General features: G+C 39.5%; 1 protein-coding gene across 1 annotated transcript in view; it reads left to right on the plus strand.

The window, feature by feature from the left end:
• LOC147153037 (cadherin-4-like) overlaps positions 1-24,113 on the plus strand; it is a 231,124-nt gene that overhangs the window by 160,993 nt on the left and 46,018 nt on the right. Inside the window, exon 6 of the mRNA XM_086019937.1 lies at positions 6,131-6,328. Coding sequence (XP_085876063.1) covers positions 6,131-6,328 — 198 coding nt within the window. The remainder of the gene's footprint in view (positions 1-6,130; positions 6,329-24,113) is intronic.

Genomic DNA, 24,113 nt, shown 5'->3' on the forward strand with positions numbered 1-24,113 from the left:
ATTCTGGAACCAATCTGCACTTTTGATCAGTGGAGACCGTATTCTATTTTCATTGATTCAGTTCGATCACACAGTACAGTCATATTGTTGCACGTCAAGGTGAGGACCTCAGGAAATAAATTCACCCCTGTCAAGTCTATTGAATGTCTGAGGCTGCTATTAGAACAATTCTGATAGCTGACAGCAGTTTTGCTCGATGCTTGTGCAGGCATCTGTTTATTTGTTCATTGAGAGTGCATACTATATGAGCAGCAAGATTGGATCATCATTACACCCTGGTTGGCAAAAAGACCCCCTAAGCCTTTAGCAGCCGTAATGGGCACAATACAAGTCTGTTTATCTCTAGGTTCTTTCTCCATATTTTTTTTTTCAGTATCTCTCTCAGGAGCTCACTCGTACCTGTTTGCACATGTAAAAAAGAAGGAATGGAGAGGATTACTTATTCAGGTAAAGAAGAAGGCATGGGGGTCACCTGCGCCACTGACAACTCTCTTCATTTCATGATTCCCATTCCCCCAAATGCATCTTTTATATTCAACTTTATACCTGCACTGACTACACCAGTGTGATGTGAGGCAACTATCCCCAGCAAGCTTCGATACCCCTGAAGAAAAACAATACATTTGTTCATACCTGGCTCGTGTCTGACAGATTCTGGTCTGCTGACAAAGCCTGAAAGCAAACAATTGTGTGCATGTTTGAGAAAACTTGTCAAACAGAAGACAAGGTTTTTAAAATGTCTGTGCGTGAGTTTGGTTGACTAGGTTCTATTTGGTGTGGTGGTGCGTTGCTAGAAGGTTGTATTTGGAAATTCATGTACTTGTTTAAAAGGGACTTCTTGTGGAAAATGTACTTTTTAATTTCTTGTGTACAAATTGTTTGGTCTGTGCAGTGCTTTGTCCTTCCATAAAGTGAGAAATTAAGCAACTCAATATTTAGATTGCTGCCTATATATTCAAAAATGTGTTTGAGAGGGAGCCGTTCTGAATTTTGATGGTCCCATATGAAGTTTCTGCCACTCATCCTATGGGATGGATAAAATGAAAACCAATTATGGTCTCAAAATATTACTGACTTTCATCTATTTTGGGTGGGTCCAGTATATATCCCTCACAATAAATGGGGTGTTACTGTAGCATAAAACTGAAATGTAATGTTTCTAACATGAAATTAACATAGCAGCCTGGGGATCCCCGCCACCCCTTTTTCTATAGTCAAGATTTTTCCTCTACATATTTGTGGGATAATGGAATTACCTCTTTGCTTTTCAACACCTCTCTCAAGGGGAAAATCAAATGCTGCTGAAACCAAACAAATCACCTTCATCCTAGCCCCTTTGCACACCACACCTCAATCCACCCACTCGGACTAATAAATACCATATGGATGGTTGCTTGACACATTTGAAGCGGTCTTAAAAGCTTTTCTCTTCAGTTTCTTTCTAATTAAGTGAACATCGAAAGTGCTGTTTCTTTTGGCACATACAAGACAAAAGCTCAGAGGGACCTTGACCAAGCAATAAAAAACACAGAGCCAGGGAAAACACACTTTGTATTATCCATTTCTCTTTTTATTTTTTTATTTTTTTGAGGGGCTCTCAAATGTTATCGTTTGTAAAGGAAATGTCAAGACAACATATTGCACACAAATAATCTACAGCAAAAGAGTAGTAGCAGAAAAACACATTGTGTTATCTCCTGCTCTTCTAAATACAGTATAATGGCAATGCATGGTAGTCGTGATCATCAAGTAGTAGAATAAAAGGGAATAGCAAACGACTCACACAAATTCCCCAAAATTTACCGTTTGAATGGTTATTGGTTATATGGAATGTTAGAATTGGTCAAAAAATATGGAAATTAGAGGTAAAAACTCCACAATCTTAATTTGGGCCTTTTACATTGAAATGTTGAAAAAGAACAATTGTAATAGGAACTAGAGAATGCAATTTCTGGAGAAATTGCGTGTGAAGGCGAAGACGCTGAATAAAAACTGCGGAATGACACTGAATAAAGTGGAATGAAGTTGAATGACCTTGAATGGTATAAAACATGCTAAAGGGAAGCAAGATAAGAGGAAACCTGGGAACAATGAAAGAAGGAAGTCAGGAAAAAAAAAGTGAAATAAGGAAGGAATGGCGGGGGATTGAACCAACAACCTCCGGTTGAGAAACAACTACTCTACCACTGAGCCATGCCGCCTCCAATATAGGGATGTGAGTTGAATGAGTAAAATGTTTTGAACGTGCCATTGGGAAGGGCATTTTTGAACAAAAATTGCTGCTTAATTAGGGCCACCTGGGGATGAGTATTCCAGGTGTGGCTTTTTTAAGCTTGAATAAGTTGTAATGATATTGAATGATTGAATGAAGTTGAATGACCTCGAATGATATAAAAAATTGCTTAAGGGAAGCAAGAAAAGGGGAAGCAAAGAAACAATGAAAGAAGGACATTTTTAATTGCGTTTTAAGGTTGAATAATTTGCATTTTGGGGAAGTAGGAATTGTGTGTGATATGTAATTTGAGTTGAATGAGCTGAATGAAGTTGAATGACCTCTACGAAAACTTGTGGGATGAGGGGTAATCGATCCAGCGCAGCAGATGGGGAAGTGTTGAATGTCCCATTGGAAATGAATGTTTTTTTTGGGGGTGGAAAACTGAGAATTTTGGGGAAACGTTAGGGGCGGAAAAAAATGGACCCCCGGAAGCCATGAATTTTTGGAATCCATTAAAGTTGGAATGGCGAGAATCAGGTGAAAACTGTGGAAATAGAAGCATGCCCAAAAAGTTCGAGGAATAAAAGAGAATAAAAATAAAGTGAATGGTGTAGAATAACATATGTGTGAAGGCCTTTGTCTTCACACAATGAGCAGAAGAGTTCAAAATTGGAACGGTTTAAATACATCAAACAGTGTTGACATTAGAGGTAAAATCCACAAAATGGTGATTTTGGGCCTTTGAATTTTCAGAAAACAAGTTTGACATCAAGCTGGAGATGGCAAGAGTGTCAAAATCACATCTGTCTGATCATATTCGAGAGACGACTGTGCTCACTTTTGACATGGGAGCCCATTTATGTTCAACTGGTCCGTTTTTTTTACCATTTTCATGGTAACACGGAATTCTGAAATAAATCATTCCAAACCGACTTGCATCTTTTGAAATCTCATTTGTGGGGACACATTAAACGGTCCGTGCTAAATTTTTGACGCAAAAAAACGGCAGAATAAATGAGAATAATAAATGGGATTTGACAAATATGAGCAATGGTAAAATGGGCTGCTTACTTTGCATGCGGTACCTTTGTTAGTAATATCTAGTAATGGAAAGAGTTGTGCTTCCTCTAAAATGGATTCCTTGGTTTGATCACTTAACAATGATATCAGTTTTTTTTACTTAATTTTAAATTGGAGTCAGACAAGGTGCCCAAATACACCTCACAATTGTACTATTTGTACCTGTACATGACACCATTTCCCAAATTCATTTGATTGGCGGCACATTGAAATACCATGAAATTAAAAAAATGAACTTTAGAGTGTTATTGGTTGCCATAACCAGAGTTACAATAAATCTAATAATAATAATAATAATGATAATAATAATAATAATAATAATAATTCATCATATAATAATTAATTATTTAATTTATAATTCATGTCACAGCCATGTGATCTGTGATCTCTTCTGAATGATTGAGTGAGTACCGCATGGTCCTTGACCTCACTGAGGTACAAGAGGGTGCTCATTTGCAAAGGATGCGGAAATTACCAAAAATAGTCACTTGCCCTATACAGGGTTAAGAGTAGACAATAAGTCAAGATGGCTGTTTTCTTGTGACGGCCTGCAGCGGTTAGGTAAGGGTGAAAATCAGCGGAGCGAGAACGCATCCCTGTTGGATATGACAGAGGACGCGTGTCCATTCACAAAAAAATAAATAAAAATCTGCAGTCCGTCTGTTAAAAATTTAAGATCCTCAATAAAATTTCAAATAAAAGTCAAGGAAAAGCAAAATGCATTTAAAATAAAGAACTAATCGTTCCCTTCCTCTGGCATGTCATAAATATTAGCTATTTAAAATTATTTACTTGCATGTGACTGCATAGAACATCATTTGGTCATGAGTGCGGCAAATGTCTAAGACAAAAAGACTGACTGTTTACTTCCGACCACATCTCAGTAAACCTCTGCTGTTTCTTTTGTTGTTGTTTTTTTACACTTCATTGCACTATCAGCCATACACATAGCAGTGCTACAGGAATCCTGTTATTGAAACAAGCTGTCAGGGAGAAAAACAATATCACTGCAAGAGAAGGGCATGGGGGAGCATGTGAGCAAGGGATAGCTCAGGGGAGAGTGATTGAGATGGAGAGCACAAGTAATGCACTGCTTCAGCAACGACGGTTGTGCCAGGATTCTTGACATGTTTGTGTTGCCTTCCCTCTATCCCTGAGATACGTTGATAAAATAGCGGCACAACACATCCCCAGCATTCGCAATCTGATACAAGCTTTGGATCATCATCGATAATATAGAACCTTGAACATGTGTTGCATCATTCAGTACACAAGCCAATAACCCAATGCAGCTTTACAAGAGATGATGTACTTGACCATATTGTAACGGAACCCCTTAGCCTTCAGGTTAACAATTAAAGCGCTCCGGCCATATTATGAATAACTGACATTTGTTTCTACCCAGCATAATGAGGAGACGTCATAGTTCCTGTTTGTTTTTATTGCTCTATTTCCGAATGAGAATGTATTTTTTTAACATTTCTTTTCTTTCTTTCTTTTTTTTTTTTTTTTTTTCTGCTTTGCCTGATGGTCTCCGTAACACTTCAGATGTCACAGCCTGGTAAAAGAGACTCTCTTGAAATGCATTTTATTCCTGAAGCGAATAGCAACATTTGAAGTTGATGCTGTCAGCTTTATAGCTACTTTGTGCCTTTGTGTACACTGATCACAACGAAACCAGGCAAATGTTATTGTTTATGAAATACTGTACTTAAAGCCATAATGCTTGATAATATTGTTTCATATTTCTTTATTGGCTTGATTTCCAACATTAATGCTAAAATGAGAGGTGTACAGGCTGGTCAACCAGTATCATAGGTTGTATTGGCCATGTCATTGACAGTGACAGTTTATTTTCTTGAGCAACATGCACTCTGTTTCCATAGTAACAAAATGCTCTGTTCAGTTATGATGATGACAGATGTGCTTTTTACACTTTCCCAGGAGTTAGTGTTATAACTTCATAGAACAAAAGCACTTTGTACTTTTTACAAAAAATGGTGCTGCTCGCCTCCTAACTGATGATGGAGCACATAAGCCCAAATTTGGCCTCCCTTCACTGGCTCCCAGTGCATTCTAGGGTTTAATTTTAAGATGCTTCTATTTGTTTCCAAATCTTTAAATGGCCTCGCCCCGGCGTACCTCTCCGAGCTCCTCCACTCCTACGCACATTCCCGGCGCCTCAGGTCTGCGGACCAGGCACTACTTGAGGTGCCGAGGACTAAGTGGAGCCTCAGAGGGGATCGAGCCTCTTCTGTTGCTGGTCCTTCCCTTTGGAAGGACCTCCGAGTAGTTGTTAGGCAAGCCCCCTCTCTGTCCATTTTTAAAACCCGTTTGAAGACATATTTCTATTCTTTGGCTTTTGATTCGACATGCGACTGACAGTTTTCGGCTGTTTTCCGGTGTCTACTGTATATAGTAAATTGTGTTTTAATTTATTGCTCTCACTTGTTATATTATTGCTGTTTTGTTGTTGTAATGTAAAGTGCTTGGTTACATCTGTAGCTGTTATGAAAAATGCACATTATAAATCAAGTTGTATTGTATTGTATTGTATTGTAACACTGCAATGTGCTGCTTTTTCAAAAATGTTCTCAAAAAGCAGCACATTGCACAGCTAAGTCACTGAGAAAAGATTCACTTCATTAGCTCAACTACTAAGAGCTCACTGATATTCAAAGTTCTTAAAGGAATGAAATGGACATTCTCCTACATTAGCTGTATATTATTGTGATAGCCTCATTATGTGACTGTGTATAAGCTAAAAGAACATCAGGCATCAAGCTAAAAGAACAACATAGCATCAGCAACTGAAGCTTTTTGTTTGTCTTAAAGGTCACAACCAAAGAGGGGAAGGTTGCTGAGAGGAAAGAGAAGGAGGCAGCATTCCAAGCACCGCCTCCTGTCATCATGTTCCCGGGGGCCGGCCGGAATACCTCCAAGGGTCTACGAAGGCAAAAGCGAGACTGGGTGATCCCACCAATCAATGTTGCTGAAAATTCTCGAGGACCGTTCCCTCAGATGCTCGTCAGTGTAAGTGTGATTCATTGTAAATGACAACGAACGGGGCTTTTAACCCGTTACTGATTGGGGTCTACAGTATATACATAGCGGGGGGGGAAACGTGGAAAAAATGCTTTTATTACCACACTCACCCATATGGTAATGCTGTCCCCTGATGCAACTAAAGCCACAAAAGCGTTAGGTGTTTTCAACCACTCTGGTGGGTGAAGTTCTACGAGACATCAAGCAGACTTCAAAGTAGCAACAAACACGATCTGTGAAAGATTCTGTGTTTGCAATAAAAGAAATTATTATTTCTGCTTCTTAAGATGTCATGGTTTTCTTTAGCAGGACTTTTTTAGAAGGCATTACTGAGTTTTGTTTTTATACCATCATTCCAATATGACGAATGGCTCACTCGTAAATAAAAGCCAATATAAATTTGTCTAGTAACAGCTCATTGTTATTTTTAAACAAAATTTCAATAAGAATCTGCTCCTAATACAGCATAGCAAGTTTTAGAAAATGGTAAAGTCATTCTGAGACCTAGGCAAGGCAAATAAATAAAACTGGAAAGAAAATGGATGCAAATATGCCATGTGGTATGAGTTTAAAATTCAGAGGTTTCGTCAGAGAGATTGCAAGATTTGTCTCTCTCATAGCAATCTCCATGCTTGTGGTATAATTCTTCAAAAAGTTGCCCTTCTAAAAGCGAGCTGCTTCATCTCCATCTCCCTCTTTGACTTTTTCTTGGAATATTTTCTGAACTGTTTTGTCATCAGCTTTCCCTCAGTCTGCACAAAAACCTCCCTCTTCATCTCTGTTTTGTCCCTTAAATCGTGCACAAGATGTTTCATTTGGTGTCTTTATGTTTTTTTTCTTGTGGGGGGGATAACATTTTGAAAGTACAGCTTTCATTCAAACACTGTCCACTCAATGCTGTAAATAAGTCCGTCAGGGCCTGATGGCTTGGTGAGAACAAGGCAAAGTGATGCATTTTGATGCCTCTGTTGGGCGTCTGCTTTTAATGTTGACTGAAGGTCACGCAGGACCGTATTGAAAACGAGAGGCTAAAACTGGGGAGTGGATGGAATTGGGATGATTACTTCATTTACTATTTATTTGTTTGCTCCATTTTGGTCCTCCTGTTGAGAATTAAGGCTGATGTTTATCTGGTTTTCCTGTCAAAATACCAAGAAGTCTTTAATAAGGTTTGGGTAAACCTTACCCTGGTAAAGACTCCTTGGTAGTTCTTGATACCCTCGCCCTTGTAAATAACTATGAGACCTAGCTGTGCATCTTTTTGCATCTCATCTCCTTCACTGCCTACCTGGAACTCTGCCATCCCTCAGTGGTCTATGTGCCATGCGCTGCCTTCCCTAATGGCCTGTGAAGTCACTCTCCTCCCTAATGGGCCGCTCTGTCATCCAGTGCGGTGCTGAGTGACATGCAGACAGTCACCCACTCACTTCTCTCGTCTTCTTCACTCCTCAGCCCAGTTGCCATCAGTTGGGCACTCATGGCGTCAGTAGCTCACCTACATCTCTGCAGCCACCATCACAACCACCACTTTGAACAGGCCAGCAAGGGATGAGCCAGGTGTCAGGACCCCACTGACTGGCCTATAAACTCTCAGCCTGATGTGGGGCATGATTGACTTCATGTGTGGTCTAAAAAGTCTTGAAAAAAGCTGAGATTGTGTCAGAGCTCAGAAAGATGTTATTCGGGATTTTTTTACATTCATAGCACAGCTGGAATTGTTGCCTTGGCACTTCAGCACTTTCTAAATTACATAATTATGAAGTGAGCAACATTGTTTCTGCTGTTAGGCATTTGGCGTGTTTTGACCGCTAGTATTTTATGTTTTCAAATTCTTGATTACGGAAATCGAGCACAGTTCCCTTCAAACGCTTGGGGCCATTATGGCCAATTCCTTTATTTTTGTTGGAGATTGAAAATATGTGCGTGCAGAAAAAAAGCAATCACCATTTGAGCTTCAATTTCTATCTTTTTTTCATGTGTCTATGATACACATCTTAGAGAATAACACATTTTGTTTGTATCCACCTGTTTTTTAAGTAAGCAAACTTAATGGAACACATGGCTGACTGGTGTGTGGCTCAGGAGTGAGATATATACACCCCCACACATACACCCCACCCCCACACACACACGCACACACATACGCACACACAGCACACACATATATATATATATATATATATATATATATATATATATATATATATATATATATATATATGATATTTATTATTCAAACACGAGATTGCTCGATTTCAGATTTGACGTTTGCCTGGGAAGCCTAAATTGCATACTAATCAGAAAAACTTTGACAAAAACTTTGACAAACAATTGTAAAGCTGGGAATGTATGTAAAATGAATTAGACAAGTATTTTAACAAATATTGGTCACAATCCAATCATTGAATGTCCTAAATCCCTCATGTACAAATTAATTGTGGTCACAAATTTGAAAAATTGTACAGATGAAAGAGGAATAGGATGGTCAGGCTCAGGCTTCCAAAAAAAAAGAAAAAAAAAGAAACACGCCTTAAAAAAAAAAAAGATGATGAACCTTTACCAACTTGATGGTTAAAGCTTCCAGAAAGGAATGATCTGCTCTTGATCCCCAGCATACAAGCTCATCTATGAAACTAAAGGTAATGCGATGCCTAGCTTGCATAGCTTCTTCTGTGATGGGCTCACTACTCTTCACTGATGTACAGTAAATGCCTGAGCTGAAGTGTTGATCTTGTCTAGCCCAAATGTTTTCAGTCTGCAGGGAGTGGACGTCCATTTTATCAAGGAAAAGGAAAAATATATGGAGATGTTTTTTTTTGGGGGGGGGCGCACCCATGGTGTTTAAAGGCTATTGTTGAATAAACAAAAGCAACGAGTTTAACTGTGTTTATAGCAATGATACTGATAAACATACTACATCATCATATCATCACGTAATTTGATGTCAAATCATCTCAAAGAGATGTGTGTAAGTGTGATTACTTAAAGAGCACAAATGCTTCATCCGTCACTTCCATTGAGGGCTCATCAGATCAGCTAGTAGAAAATCAAACTGCATAGCAGCAGCCAAACAAGCATCCACTAGTTCTTTATATAGTCCGTTAGAAAAAGCTTGATTGATTACATTCTGAATGCAAAGAAGTGCTGTTCTTTGCCCTGTTTTAAGAATAATACATATGCGGTTCACCTCTGATGAAACTACTGCCTTGGTCACTGTTTTACACATCTTTTTTAACCACATCCATGGTCGGCTCCTCACCAGGAGGTCTCGGTCTGCTTGTTTGACGTGCAGCAAGATTCGGACAGTTATGTTCACGATTGGCCAAATGGACCACGTGTTTAAAGAAAATATGAATCCAGAAATGTATTTGTTGTTGTTGTTGTTGTTTGTTGTCAATCAAAGCAAACCTGTAAAATGTGAATCCGTCCGAACATTCAAGCTCAAGACAGGTCTTTCAACACTAGTCACCTCAGACCTGAGATAACTCATGTCAAGTCAGAACGATTTGCTGTTGTTACTCTTGAGTTTTCATCAGTGAAACAAGAATGAAGTGGGAAATACATGAACACAGAAATGGCAATTGCGAGGTGAGGAAGCTATCAAAGAAAAAAAACTGTTGATGTGTTGGAGTGTGAAGGGAGGGGGGCACCATTTAACAATAGTAGAATTGTGGGGGTGTGCGTGTGTGTGTGCGTGTGCTGCTGTAAAACAGACAGAAAATGTAACACTTTCTGAAAACGTCATTTGATTCACAAGCTGCTTCCTATCTTAGGTACAAGTAAATAAAGCATCAACATAACCTCAACAATACCCCCCACCTTTTACTTTCAGCACCCATGTCCCCTAAATTCCCCATCAGAAAAAAATGTCAGCCAAAAAACTAACAAGAAAACATACCCCAACAATTTCATCAAGCTGGTCGACAGGGTAGAAATAAATTATTGTCCAGAAAAACAGACTTTTATTGTGCTGTTTATTTCTAGTGTTTCTTGGTCATGGGTTTGCCTGTCACAGAGGGCAGGGGCAAGTGAGGTTGTATCTAGGAATCGGAATTTAATCAGCATGCTCAGTAAACCATGTGTAAACTCAATTTTACTTCTCCAATACTTTCTCATTTTCTCCCAGTCGATTTTGTTCACACAATGAATAATGTTTTTCCTCACAACTCCTGTCTCTTCTTTTTGACTCTTGATACTGTCAATATGCTTCTTTAGTAATTAGGGCCCGAGCAGCGACCGCTGCGAGGTCCCTATTGTTTCTGTAGAAATTATTATTTAGGCCCGACGAGCGGGCATGAACGAAAACTCACCAAATTTTGCAGTCTCATCGGGCCTGGCGAAAAATTTGACATTTTAAAGTCGCCGTAAACGATGCAAACGAAATAGCTCTGTAGCGCCACCTAGAGTAGGAAAACAAAATAGAATTCCAGCCAGTTTGACCTAGGCCTACGAAAATTGGCAGGCACGTGTAGCACCCCGAGACGTACAGAAAAAGTCCATTGCAGCCATAGTCTAAAGTGTACAGGAAGTGAGCTATGAATTTTTGAATGTCCAATTTTGGATCATTTTTGCACGTTTACAGGGGGCATACTTTTGCACCCATGTCCCAAAGGATATATTCCAATTAACTTCAAACTTCGGATATATCATCTTAAGACCTGGGGCAACAACTGGGAAAATGTTTTTGTGTTTTTGATAAACTATATGACGGGCGCGGGGCATCAAATTTGGCGTAAATATTTTCCTTCGCCCAACAGGAGAAAAATCTTAATAACCCCCCTGCACGTGCTCCAAAAAAGATCCCAAACTTTACCTGTACGTAAAGAATCGCAACCTGAAGACATCTATATGATAATATTCTGTTACAATATATAGCGCCACCTAGTGGTGACCAAAATTGTCATTTTTTACATTTCTATTCACTGCACGGTGCCCGTTGAACGAATCCGACTGAAAATTTGTCAGAAAAGTCTCAAGACGTTGATCTTGCTCTATGCCGAATATTGTGACTTTTCGGTGAAGGGAGTGGCCATGACGGTGCCGCAAAGTCTGATTATTCACCGTGAAAACAAATGCAGTTTTAACTTGACTCCGATCATCCAATCTTCTCGAAATGTTTCATATTTCATGATAGCCAAGGGCTGAAGACATCTATGAACTTATTTTTCATCGTAGGGGTAGCGCCACCTTGTGGCTGAAGGAAATACATGTTTTTCTCCGAGTCAACCAGGTCCACCTCATCTTGGGTCGGAAGAGTGTTTAAGCCTTCCTAATATTAAAATACGAAATGTGTGATTTTTTTGCCCTGACAACACGCGATGCACCAATGAAACAACGCTGATTTTGAGGGTCTGAACATGCACGAAATCTCACGAAACTATGCACACAAATCATCAATATTTTTTTATTTTACTGTACAATTTGTAAAAAAAATAGCCCCTAGAAAATTTGTTAAAAATCAGCCTACGTTTCACCTAGATTGATGAAAATTAGGTGGTATATGTAACAGTTCAAGGCCTACAAAAAAGTCTCTTGGAGCCATATGCTAAACCAAACAGGAGGCCCGCCATTTTGAAATCAGTGTAAAGTATGAATTTGCTCTGATGACAATCGCTCCTGATAAATTTCATTATTCAATTCCGATGTGCGAGCATCCCGACGTGCCGGTACCCCAACGTTGCCAGGGCTGCGAGGACCCTTTATAGCTGCTTGCAGCTCTAGTTGTACTTGAGTTTGAAGGGGAAGTCAACCCAAACATTTTTTTCAAGAATATGTTCTATGCAGGACACTTGTTGAAATAAGGTATTCTGATTAATATTGCGTTTGTGGAACATGATTTTAAGCAGTAAATTACAGACGTTTTTAGCCATGTCAAGGAGCAGCTATTTTGTCATTTCTATCGACGAAAAATGACATCGCAGTTGCTTGGGGCTCAGATAACAATAACCGATCCTAATAACAGATAACCAATCATGGCTCAGCTTCAGAAAACAGGTGAGCTGTGACTGGACATTACCTGAGCCCTGAGCAACTGTGATGTCATTTTCAGACGACTGAAGTGACAAAATGCCCCCCCAGAGATGGCTAAAAATGGGTGGATTTTGCTGCTTAGCAAATATTCCACATACACAATATCAATCAGAATGCCTTGTTTCATCTAGTGGGCCTTCATAGAACACATTCTTGAAAAAAAATATTGGGGTTGACGTCCGCTTGAAGGGAGAAGGTATTTATTTGAACAGTTGAAATTGGCTTTAATTTCAGATGAACTTTGAATTCCAATGAATAAACATAAGTACTGCAGTAGGCTACATTTCATTTGACAAGAGCGCTCTAGAAATAAATAAATGGTTTAGGTTACATCCATCCATTATCTATACCGCTTGTCCTCACAAGGGTCGCGGGGAGTGCTGGAGCCTATCCCAGCAGTCTTCGGGCAGTAGGGTCACCCTGAATTGATTGTCAGACAATCGCAGGGTACTTTAGGTAGCATTTCATACCTAATTTTGGCCTTTGATTGTACGAATGTCTGACAATCACGTGCGGTTTAGTGGTAACTGATGCGAGACTATTTATGTGTAACATTATGTGGTATAAGTTAAGTGCATTTTTTTTTGCATACTTTGTGTGCCTTGTTGTTAAAAGTGAAAGTATATAGTCACACCATTTTGATTACTACTTTAATTAGTTTTTCTAGCCACACCAGTGGCATATCGTGGCAGACATAACAAATAACTGCTCTTCAATTGGATGGCAAAAGGCACAACCAACCCCCTGCATCCATCCATTGCCATTCATACAATAGAATAAGTCACGGTTCCCTGCAAATATACAGTATTAGCTTTGTGTTCAACTTTACAAGACTAGATTTCACTTTTTGAGGAAGTATATTTGTGACTAAATTGAGACAAGATCATTATTTCCGTACAATGGATTGGTTTTGACAGTTTTCAAAAACCTTTACACACCTAACAAAGATATATAGTATTTTATTGGCACACTATTATATCCACCCACTCCCCCAAAAGCCCATAGATTCTATGCATATTTGGTAGTTACTTTACTGTTATTTAAACATATTGGTGAGAGGTCGATTAAAGGGAGTGTTTTATTTTGGACTGCTTGGAAGGCTTTTTGCTTTGTGACATTGCTTGCTTGCTACGCAGTTATGCTGTATGGTGGCTTCTAACAGTGTAAGAAGACATGTATTAATAACTTGAACACACAATAACAGCAGCGAGTTGTTTTTAATGATTGGCCTTAGATTGGGAATCTGCTGGCATTTTTGACCTCCAAATTAGAAGGCCCAGGGTAACCTCTGACGATGAATAATTAAAATACATTGCATTGGTTGTTTGTCATTGGCATGTAATAGTTTCAGAGAATATGGTAAATAAGTCTGCAATAAACACTCTGAACAAACTCTTGTATTAGATCTGCTGTGGGTTGCAATGCATCGGGTAATGTTTACTATGTTTGTGCCGCAGCACCTGTGCTCCAGTTTCCATACCTCTCTCCATAGAGTGCATTGAGAAAATCATTTTTTCAGAGCAGAAATGAGAGAACTTTCCCCTCCCTAAGGTGTCCTCTGCTCGTGTTTACCAGTGATTAATGGCTGCTGTGCTTCACCGGCAGACACAGCGACAACAAAAACACCTGAACGACAGACAGTGAAAGTCTAAAAAAGAGGAGCAGGCATACACAACAACTAAAAGAGAGTTGATCAGATCACATTGGAGTAGGAACAAAGGAGCCATTGCAAGTTGAATCTCTACGTTCATAATTTAAATTCCAAATCAATGTGAAATACACATTGATTACGTTTTAAAATTATTGCGGTTGTTGAACTGCATTCATTAAACGAAAAACAATATTCAATAATTGTGTTGTATCATTATCTGTCTTTGGCCATGAAATATGGGGCAGCTGTCGTTTGTCAGTGTTTGAAAGTCACTCAGCAATCATGTGATGTGAAGCTGCATTATGATTGGTTGTTGCTGCATCCAAGACATCTCCTTTATACAAAGCCATTTGTTAATCATTCCATTGTTTTCTACTAATGAATGACTTGAAATTAATTGAATCATTATTTTTACATATTAGTACTGCTGCCTACTAGTATTTAGCCGACCACTTCAGTAGCCCTTCTATGGAGCGGGGAAAAATGATCTACGAGTTACTGGTAATTTGTAATCTCATATGATACCTGTAAACATTTAATATGTGTGAGGGAATATAATGTTTAATGTTCTTCAATGTAAAAATATTATGTGATTGACGACCAACCAGCCCTGAGTGGGCAAGTGGTCCAGAAAAAAACGGATGCATGTCTAAATATTTTGGGAATATTATGCTGTTATATGCTGACCTATGAAATGAGGCATTAAAGTGGGTAATTTGGCTAGTGAATCTTTCTCACAGTCAAAAGTTCAATAGCTTTACTATTTCTTAAAGAATGTTTATATTTTTAATTTTATCGCATATTTTTCGAAGCCCTGAAAAAAAAACACTGTATGTGTGTCAGCAGAGATGAGAAAACCAAACACCAGAAAGACAGAAAGCATGCCAGAGTGAATGTGGGTCTCTCTGTGGAATTAGAACCTTGTCTTTGTTTGTGTTGGGTCTCATCAACTTCCAGAGAGAAAGACATTTTCCAGTCTCCATCTTTGGGTCTTTCGAGGCCACTTGGCGTCTGCTCATCCGACCCCAGGCCAGCATCGTCATTCTAACTGCCCGCTGCAACTGAGATGAAAAAGTTGAAGGTTTTCATCTCCCTCCTGCAGAGACAAACGCTCATACATACTTAAAGCCACAAGCAAGCAGAGAATACAGTAAGCATGCACAGGCAGAGAGTGTAATTACTTGTACTAGACAAGCAGCAAACAAAGGATCATGTGCTGCATTGTTACCTTTGTTTAGGTGCTTATTTTGGGGGTTTCATTTGGTCACGGTCTTGTTTGGGACACAAGACAGCAAAACTGCACACTTTTTTCTTCCTTGGGGAACAATGCATAATGGCGAAAAAAAGTTAATGATCACAGTGCAATATAGTGCTATAATTCACAGTGAGAACTGTGTATCGTTTTGTGGAACTGCACAGAGCTACACAAAATCTTACTGATGTGTGCCGCATTTCCTCAAATAGTTGCCCCGACCAGTGACATGCGGTGAGGTTCATGATTGCTCTGGAGTCATGTAAAAATATGAACTCAAAATAGAAGATAAGCCTATATTTCAATGTTGACCTTAATTGAAACATTAGTTTTCAAAGCTTTCAAGCATGTCCCTGGCCACTACTCTTATAGACATCATGTCTCAATATACTTTGCCGGGTGCCTGTGCCTTCAGCTAGAAAAATATAACAGACCACTAGCTAGCTGTCACATTTTCACAAGGCTGTGTTTCAGTACGCCACAAGCTGATTTGGTTAGCATGAACAGCGTGTAACTCCCCTCAACAAAGCCTTAAACAACAACAGACCTCCCTAACTGTCCCTCATTACTTGCTGCATATCTTTTGTTGTCCTCCAGCTCTGTAGCATCCCATGTAGCACACAGATAGCAATGTGCAAAAAACTAAACAAAAAAAGCAGTTTTCTTTCTTTAATCAAATCCAGCCATGAGAATTGTTTCAAAAGAACAAATAGTTTAATTAATAAAACATGTCAAGCAAAATGTGAGTAACCCGAGTTTGCTGGCATTACCGTACTGTAGTACATTAAATTGTGGATATGAACAAAAAATAAACGAACACAAGAATTGTACAATGTGAGCCAGTTCTAAATTCAAATCAAAGTAGCAAAATACGCAAAAGTAACAGTATTTCTCCTCCCAAGCACAAGCATTTGTACTAATGCAGGACTCACCCAAACACTGTACAGCAATATAAATGCATTTTTCGGCTCTCATTTTGATACCTTTCCTTAAATGGGAAGTCAACCCAAACATATATTTTTCCAGAATATGTTCTATGCAGGCCCACTAGTCTAAACACGGCATTCTGATTAATATTGCGTTTGTGGAATATGTGCAATCCACCCGTTTTTAGCTAGCTTAGGGGAGGCCATTTTGTCACTTCCGTCAAATGAAAATGACACCCACCACAGTGTCTCAGGGTAACGACCAATCGTGGCTCAGCTTCAGAAAACAGGTGAGGCGTGATTGGTCATAATCTGAGCCCAGAGCAACTTCGATCTTCAGTCGACAGAAGTGACAAAATAGCCGCCCCCTGAGATGGTTAAAAGTGGGTGCATTTTGCTGCTTAACTTAGTCCATAAACGCAATATTAAGAATATTCCAACAAGTGGGCCTGCATAAAATATATTCTGGAAAAATATGTTTGGTTTGACTTCTCTTTAAATAGGGATGCATATAAAAATACAGTGTGCATATACTCTTTTTCATTGGCGGCCATATTTTACAGATTCTGTTCTCAAAGCTACAAAAGCCCCACTGTTGGCAGGCTTCTTGCCAATATGAAGTCATTATGATAAAATGTGTTCTGCAGGGATATCATATGAGTCTTGTAAAGTGTGTGAGAAGTGAGTGACTTTGGTCCACTTGGGTGTAGAACTCAAACAGTCAAGTCAGCATTTTATTTGTTTTGCTCAATAGCACATTTTGGCTCTTTGTTTGATTTAGTCTGCTGGAGTATTCCCTTTCTATATTTCCGTTCCAAACCCCTGATGTGAATTTTGCTCCAGTTCAAACAACCGCCGTTTGGCTAAATATACAGTGTAATATTGATACGCTGATGGATTTAAGCAGCGTTGGATCCAGGGATTGCATGTCTGCTCACCGCGTTGTTCCAGACTGAAATATCTCCACATCCATCATCAACATGATGATTTGCTCAGGCCCAGCTTTCATGGTTCCCAAGGAATTCCTTCTTCTGAGAAAAATGATGAGGTTAGTTTTTTGCTATGTGTCCATATTTGGTTTAATGGCATGCTTTTGAAGAGAACTCCAACGCTCACCAAGGCTCCAACCACCCCATCTTGTGCTGGATGGGCCGCTCCCAAATGTAATTTTGTAAAACAATTGTCTATTGTGCTGTAAAGCTGACAGTAGTCTTTCAGAAAAGCAAATGTGCATTTAGGCTAGTCATTGCAAGTATTTGTTGTCGTTATCAATGTAGCAGCTATTAGAGCTTGAATAAATCAATCAATCCTAACCAAGAATAAAACCATGATCTTGTGAGTTCAGCTTCCCGTCAACGATTGCCACAGCAAGTCACTTACATGATTTATTTGGCATAGTTTTTACCCGTTGCCGTTGTTTGCCTTTCCTGACGGAACCTTCCCATCTATCCAGGCCTGGGAGTGGTTGTGATGGGGTGTTGGGGAACTGAGCAGGAATGGAACATGGCTTTCTGCATAAAAGTTGGCAGCATGTACCCATAACAGTGCAATGGAACCATATAATAATGTCAATAACAAAACTAATTTTATTAATAATTAAATTAATATTATCAAATTCAGTAGAAGCTATGCATCCACCCTTATATGAGTGAAATCCACAATAATTCCCAATTTAAAAAAAAACAACCAAAAAACATCTCTTCTGCAGATGAAAGTTGATAACCAGCCATGAGTTGTGATGGCATAAGGACATCAGTGCAGAAAGATGAGAGTGCTTTACATTGTTACACTGGCTAATGGAGTCTTTGTGACGGAAGAACATGTTCCTTTCTGTCTTGTTTCACGTAGGCTATCTGCTCATGAATGAAACATTTGACCATGAAAGCAATTTGACCATTTTTGAATAGCGTGACACTATTAGCGAGGAGGTGAGCGCACGAGGACACATTAATATCTTACGCAAAGAGGTATTTTTGACATGTAAATCTTTCATAGACTGGAGACATAGAAATGACCTTAATTTTGGTTAGATTTTTGATAACTGTTATTTCAATGAACCTAGAAAGATGGGAGCAGCACGTTGGAGTGTTGTTTTTAACCTGGATCTAAAAGCATTTAAACTTGAGGCTGACTTAACGTTTGTTGGCAGCTTCATTAGCGAATTGGCAGATGGTTAACAAATCATGGGCAGGGGAATGCCTGAAGTAGAACACAATCTTTTCCAGGATGCTGGTCAACCTCTGATTTGTTTGAATTTTCTATAATATACTGTGATCCGCATAGAAAATTGAACCTGAATACAATTGTTAGGATTTTTTTTTAAATTGTTCACTCAACCAACATCTTGCCTTTGCCTTGAGTTTCAATTGTAACAATGTTGTAATTTTTTGTATAATGGCTGTTACACCAAATTGCTGGAGCTTCTAGGAACTTGTAAAGGTGGGCCCTTGCATTGTTTATAACACAAATAATATCATGGAGGTCAAAAAACAAGAAGTGACTGAAAAACTGATATGAAAAAACTGAAATGTACCACTGAAAAGCGATAAGACACATTTGCATTAATTAAACTTTTAATCACAGCTACATATCTTTGAACTCAATATGTCTAGGTTTTACTAGCTTGATTTCGATTTTTTTCTTTAGACTTTTTAGGATTGTTTTCACAAAACAGTCAACAATAATAATTTGTGAAAGGGGCTCCAATGAGATATTTGGCAATAGACAGACTGTTGCTTCCGATTGGACTTTTAATCCGAGCTAATTTGGCCGCTTTGAAGGAGGGATTCTCATAAAATATATGCATTTAAATCTCTGAAAGTTTCAAGAAGATTAGTTGAGAATTACAGCAAAAAAAATTCAGCAGACTTTGGAATACAAGACAGTGCTATGTGATATTGATAGTATGATGGATTTAAGCCGCTTTGGTTGCTGAAATTGCATGTCCAACTCTTGTTCTGCTCATCATGGTGGTCCAGACTTAAGTATTGCAACATCAATGTAATGGTTTTCACAGGCATAAAAAAAGGAAAAAGAATTACGATGTTGGCTTTTATTTCCAGTCTGTGTTTATTGGTATGCTTTTCCAGGCTGTTTTTTTTCCATGCCAAATTGATCAACTCCCAAAATGAATGGGTTCTGTAAAACAGTCGGTAGGTAACCTCTACAGGTTTAGCCGACCATTGTCAAATGGTTTGCTAATTAGTGTCATCAGTGTATTCACAATAATTAACTTCCCTAAACCAATGTTGCTATTAACTTTGTCGTGGAATGTTATCACAGTGGTTTAATATATGATTATTTAGAAATTGACGCAGTTGTAAACATTTTCATGGGGCACATTTAGCTTTGGTTTAGTTTATTTCACAGAGAGAACATTTTTTAGCTATGGCCTTGTTGCATAAAACTAGGCCTTGAGCTTCTTGCACAAGTCAAAATAAACAACAAAAAAGACCTACATCAGCCACCCACTCATTCATGTGCACTCAGATGGTGCGCAAACATGCATATTTTGCCTAAAGTCCCTCCAAAAACACATTCTCCTCTGATATGAGGAGAGGCAGCAGAAGGCAGGCTCCCTCCCGGGTTGAGTCGGTGTGAAATTAAATAGTAAATCATCTCTCAGCAAAAGACATAAGAGTTATGGGTGAGTCAAGGGCAACAGTTCTGGGCTGTTTAATAGGAGATGAAGAGGACTTTATGAAGGAGATAAATAACAGCTTAACAAACAGCCTCTATGTGGTTCCCCTTTGAGATTGGCCTCAGCAAACTCAAGGATCACCAGACTGAAGGAGAGCCAAGAAACTATATTCCTCAGAAGACATGAAAAGTTAATGTGCAGTGAACTTGGTGGAAAGATATTCAAAGTGGGACCTGCTGGGAGGTGAGTGCCAGTGATGAGCTGTGGGGGTGAGGGTGGCTTCCCCACTGACGGTGATTAAATGTCTAAACAAATGTCTTGAACTGTCTAATTTCTTTAAAGGCACGATGGTGCGGGGGGTGGGTTGGCTGAGTCTGGTTTAAATTTCATTAAATTATACATTGTATGTCAGTGTCTTATTCATTAATGGCTACCTTTGACTACCATTCTTGAGTGATTTGCTGAAAGGCAAAGGCAGAGAGAGGGCTTGGTCAGAAGCAAAGGACTTCAAAGGCTGATCTTTAAGCGTCTACTTTTTAAAATCATGTCTTCAAATAAACATTTTAGTGAGCTGTGTGCTGCACACAACAGCACTCAGCACGTTAGCAGTCAGGCCTGAGTTGCCGCACTATTCCTGGCTCGTTCACTTCTATTAGGTGGCGAGCAGGTGGCACTTTGGTCTATATACGAGCCAGTACGCCATGAACAAGATTTAGCTTCATTGTAATTACAAAGAACTATCTTCACATGCTCATGTTTTTTTGGGGTGGGTGTCTTTCTCTCCTAGTGCTACAATATCAGGAAAAGCATGTTCCATAATAATGTGGCCCCATATAGTTTCTCTTAGATAGCGGGTCTGAATCTGAGTCTTCTCATGCAAGTATAATGCTCTCTATCATGGGGAGTCTGGTAAAAGTCCTTAACTGCCAACACAAAGACATGGAGATCTTTTTAAAGCATTTCAGCTGCAGTCCAAAGAAAAAAAACGATATCCCTGTATGGTTAAGACATTACAGAGTATCAAAACGAAAGCTGCTAAGATAAACAGTCTATCACGGAATAAAAAGTTGCCCGTATTGTATAACTTGTCCTTTAACTTTGAGTGTATCTGGCCAATACTCCCTTAAGCTTTTTACATTTTTATCTGCTCTTCATTCCTAGGAAAAAAAGACTGTTTCCTGTTAACACCCTATAAAAGCTTTTACGTCCCACATTGTTCATAAAAACGGAATGATGCATGGCTCCTTGCACCGTGGCTGACATTGTGGCCCATGAGAGACAATGTTATGGTTCATTGGGGCTTCTTTTTGTGAGGTGATTTAACTGTAACGGGTTGCTATACATAGTTTATGCCCTCTTGTCTTTAAAGTGAACTCCGTGCGAAGAAAGTGACCTCTGCCAGCTTCAGTCAGTGTGTCTCAATTAAGCCTTTTGGTGAAAATGTACACATATGGTGCATGTAGACCAGCAATCTGCATGCCGTGCGCGTGATCCAGCACCTTTTTGATCTGGCAAAAATGCATTGCCGTGACTCCTCGGCAGACACACAAGCATGATTGCACAAACACGCACACCTCCTTGCTCTTCCAAGGATCATTTGTCAAGATGACAGCTGGACCCTCACTGAGTTGGAGTTTGCCAAGCAGAATCCTATGCAAGCCTGCTTGAGTGGGGGCCAGAACATCCCTGGGAAACATTTTGACTCGCCAAGAGGCTGTGCTGCTTGGAGAGCGTATATTTACAGTAAGTGTGTGTGTACGTGCACACGGGTTAGCAGGTTGGCCCTTAGTGAGAGCATGTGTTGATGCGTTAATGAGAAATAGCAATGAAGTGCCGCATCTCTTCGATCTGGCAGAGAGCAGCCACGTTTTGTCAGGCTTCCGGTCAATATCAAGTGCACCCACTGCTCTACAATAACACTTTTGGCTCGCTCCCACCTTCCTTTCACACGTATGCCCTTGGATGTTCCTTTACTTTGTGATGCCTGTTGCCCAAATTATTTTTACCCCCATATGATCTGCCCATATGTGCAGTCAAACCACCCCTCGCTTTACTTGTTTCATGCAGGTTTGCGAGGAGCTCACGTAAGAAGGAGGGAAGGCTTCCTCCCGAAGCCCACCTCTGCCTTGAACACTGCACCTGTTTTGTGTGGTGCCCACTGTGGGGAGGAATGCAGGGACGACAACGGCACTTGGGACGTGCTGTAATTTGGGACAAGTTGCTAAGCTACTGAGCAGGAAGTAGCCTGTTTTCCTGCTAGCTTGAACATAAAGTTGTTCATTTAAAATGAGGAGCTGATACTAAGTATGCGTGTCTATGCTATATTTTGCTCAGCTAACATGTTTAACGTTAAAAATGGTCGAAATATGTATTTTGACATGTTTCAGCCAGTCTGTTACATTCAAAGAAGTCGTCCATTGTCGTGCCTTATTTACCATGTCACTGTAGGATGTTTTGCCTTGTGTCCCAGAGCTCAGTATACGGGGTCGGACATTGCATTAATAACAGTTTGTCCATTTTTTCTATGCCAAATTGAATGTGCACTGAAAAAAAATGGTGTGTTGAATTGAATTCCGTCAAGCGGTTGGAAGAAATAACATCATCTGGATCCAGATACATTTTTTAAGAAGAGTACTCGTCTAACTACTTATTTGGGTCCAGATGGATTTATTTCATGCAACCACTCGATGAAATAAAATCGAGTAAACTCAACACACCATTTTTCGTTGTGTACAACTTCACCAAAATATCTTTATGTTGTTACTCTGAAACCAGTCCGCCAAAATCTCTCTTACTGTACGGTGGCGCAGCGCTGCACTCTTGTGTAGCAGCAGCACATACCACATTGCGTGCGTGTGTGTGTATTGTACATAAAAGGTTCACAGTGAATGTGCATGTGGCTTTGACGGTGGCTTCCATACCCTTGAAGTCCCTGACGCTCTTTACTCTAATTACCCAGATTGGGTTTGCTGGGAAGGAAGCGTGAGTACCAAGGGGTCCTTGATTCTGTCCTTGTCCAAGCCTCAGGGAGCAACTTGGGAAGTTATTCATACATCCATCACTTTCCCCATTTCACAATTTAATCAATCCCCTAATGAAAAAGTCACACAGACAGAGGATAGAAAACCCTCACACTCCAACCCTGAAAAGCCACAGCAAAAGGGTGGGGTCACTCTTTGTCTGCCACCACGATTGCTGCCATATGTTGATTTTCTGTGCCTGGGAGAACGGAGAGTCCCTACATTGATACCTCCAGGTAGAATGGCACCTCTAATTTGCCATAAGCCTGCACTATTAAAGACCAGACGACTTTCTTGTAGCAATAACAAGAAAAGTAATCGACTGCTTAACTCCCATGTCTCCATGTTATTTTGACTAATGCGAAAGGTGGTCTTTTAATATACTCAATATGCATCACCTCAAGCTATTATTCAACTGACACAAAGGCTCATTGAGTGCACTCCCTTATCCAACAGTCTCGATAAATCGGAAAGCATCTTTGTTATTTTCTTCTTTGTTTCTGTCTTAAATGTAAAAATGTATTGTTCCGAATAAGGCAAAAGCGCTGACATAATTAAAGTCCTTGTCTGCGGGCACCATTTGTTAATCTGTGGTCACTAAAGCACTAAAATAAAAATATAATGGCGAAGTCATTAAATTACTTTTTTTGTGTGTGTTTCAGCACAAGCTGCAAGACTCTTCCCTTTAACAATAGCAATACATGGGAAGAGGTTAGTAGGGGTGGAACAAAAACGATTTGAATCGGAAAATCATTTTCATTTTAAAAGATGGGAGTGCATTGACTCGAACTGCATTGAATCGATTCACCCATCCACCCAAATATATCAATATGTATTGAATCATCTTTTAAGGTGGTATCGAACTAAGTGGTGAAGGCTCGCGAGTGTTGATTCATTTTCAATAAGGGCCACATGACAAAGAGGAACGGTTGTTGATTACCACGTCAACATTCTAAACTCTCTGTATTAATTAAGGGTATTTAAAAACCCCAATTCCAATGAAGTTGGGAAGTTGTGTAAAGCAAATAAAAACAGAATACAATGATTTGCAAATCATTTCAACCTGTGTTAAGTTGAATACACTACTGAGACCATATATTTAATGTTAATGTTAATGCTGCTAAATGTACTTTTTTTTTCAAATATTTACCCAATTTGAATTTGGTTCTTGCAACACGTTCCAAAAAACCTGGGACAGGAGTATGTTTACCACTGTTACATTACCTTTCCTGTTAAAATCACTCAATAAGCATT

This window comes from Filicampus tigris, chromosome 1, assembly GCF_054856515.1.
Source record: "Filicampus tigris isolate MCC_2025a chromosome 1, RoL_Ftig_1.0, whole genome shotgun sequence".
Lineage (NCBI taxonomy): Eukaryota > Metazoa > Chordata > Actinopteri > Syngnathiformes > Syngnathidae > Filicampus > Filicampus tigris.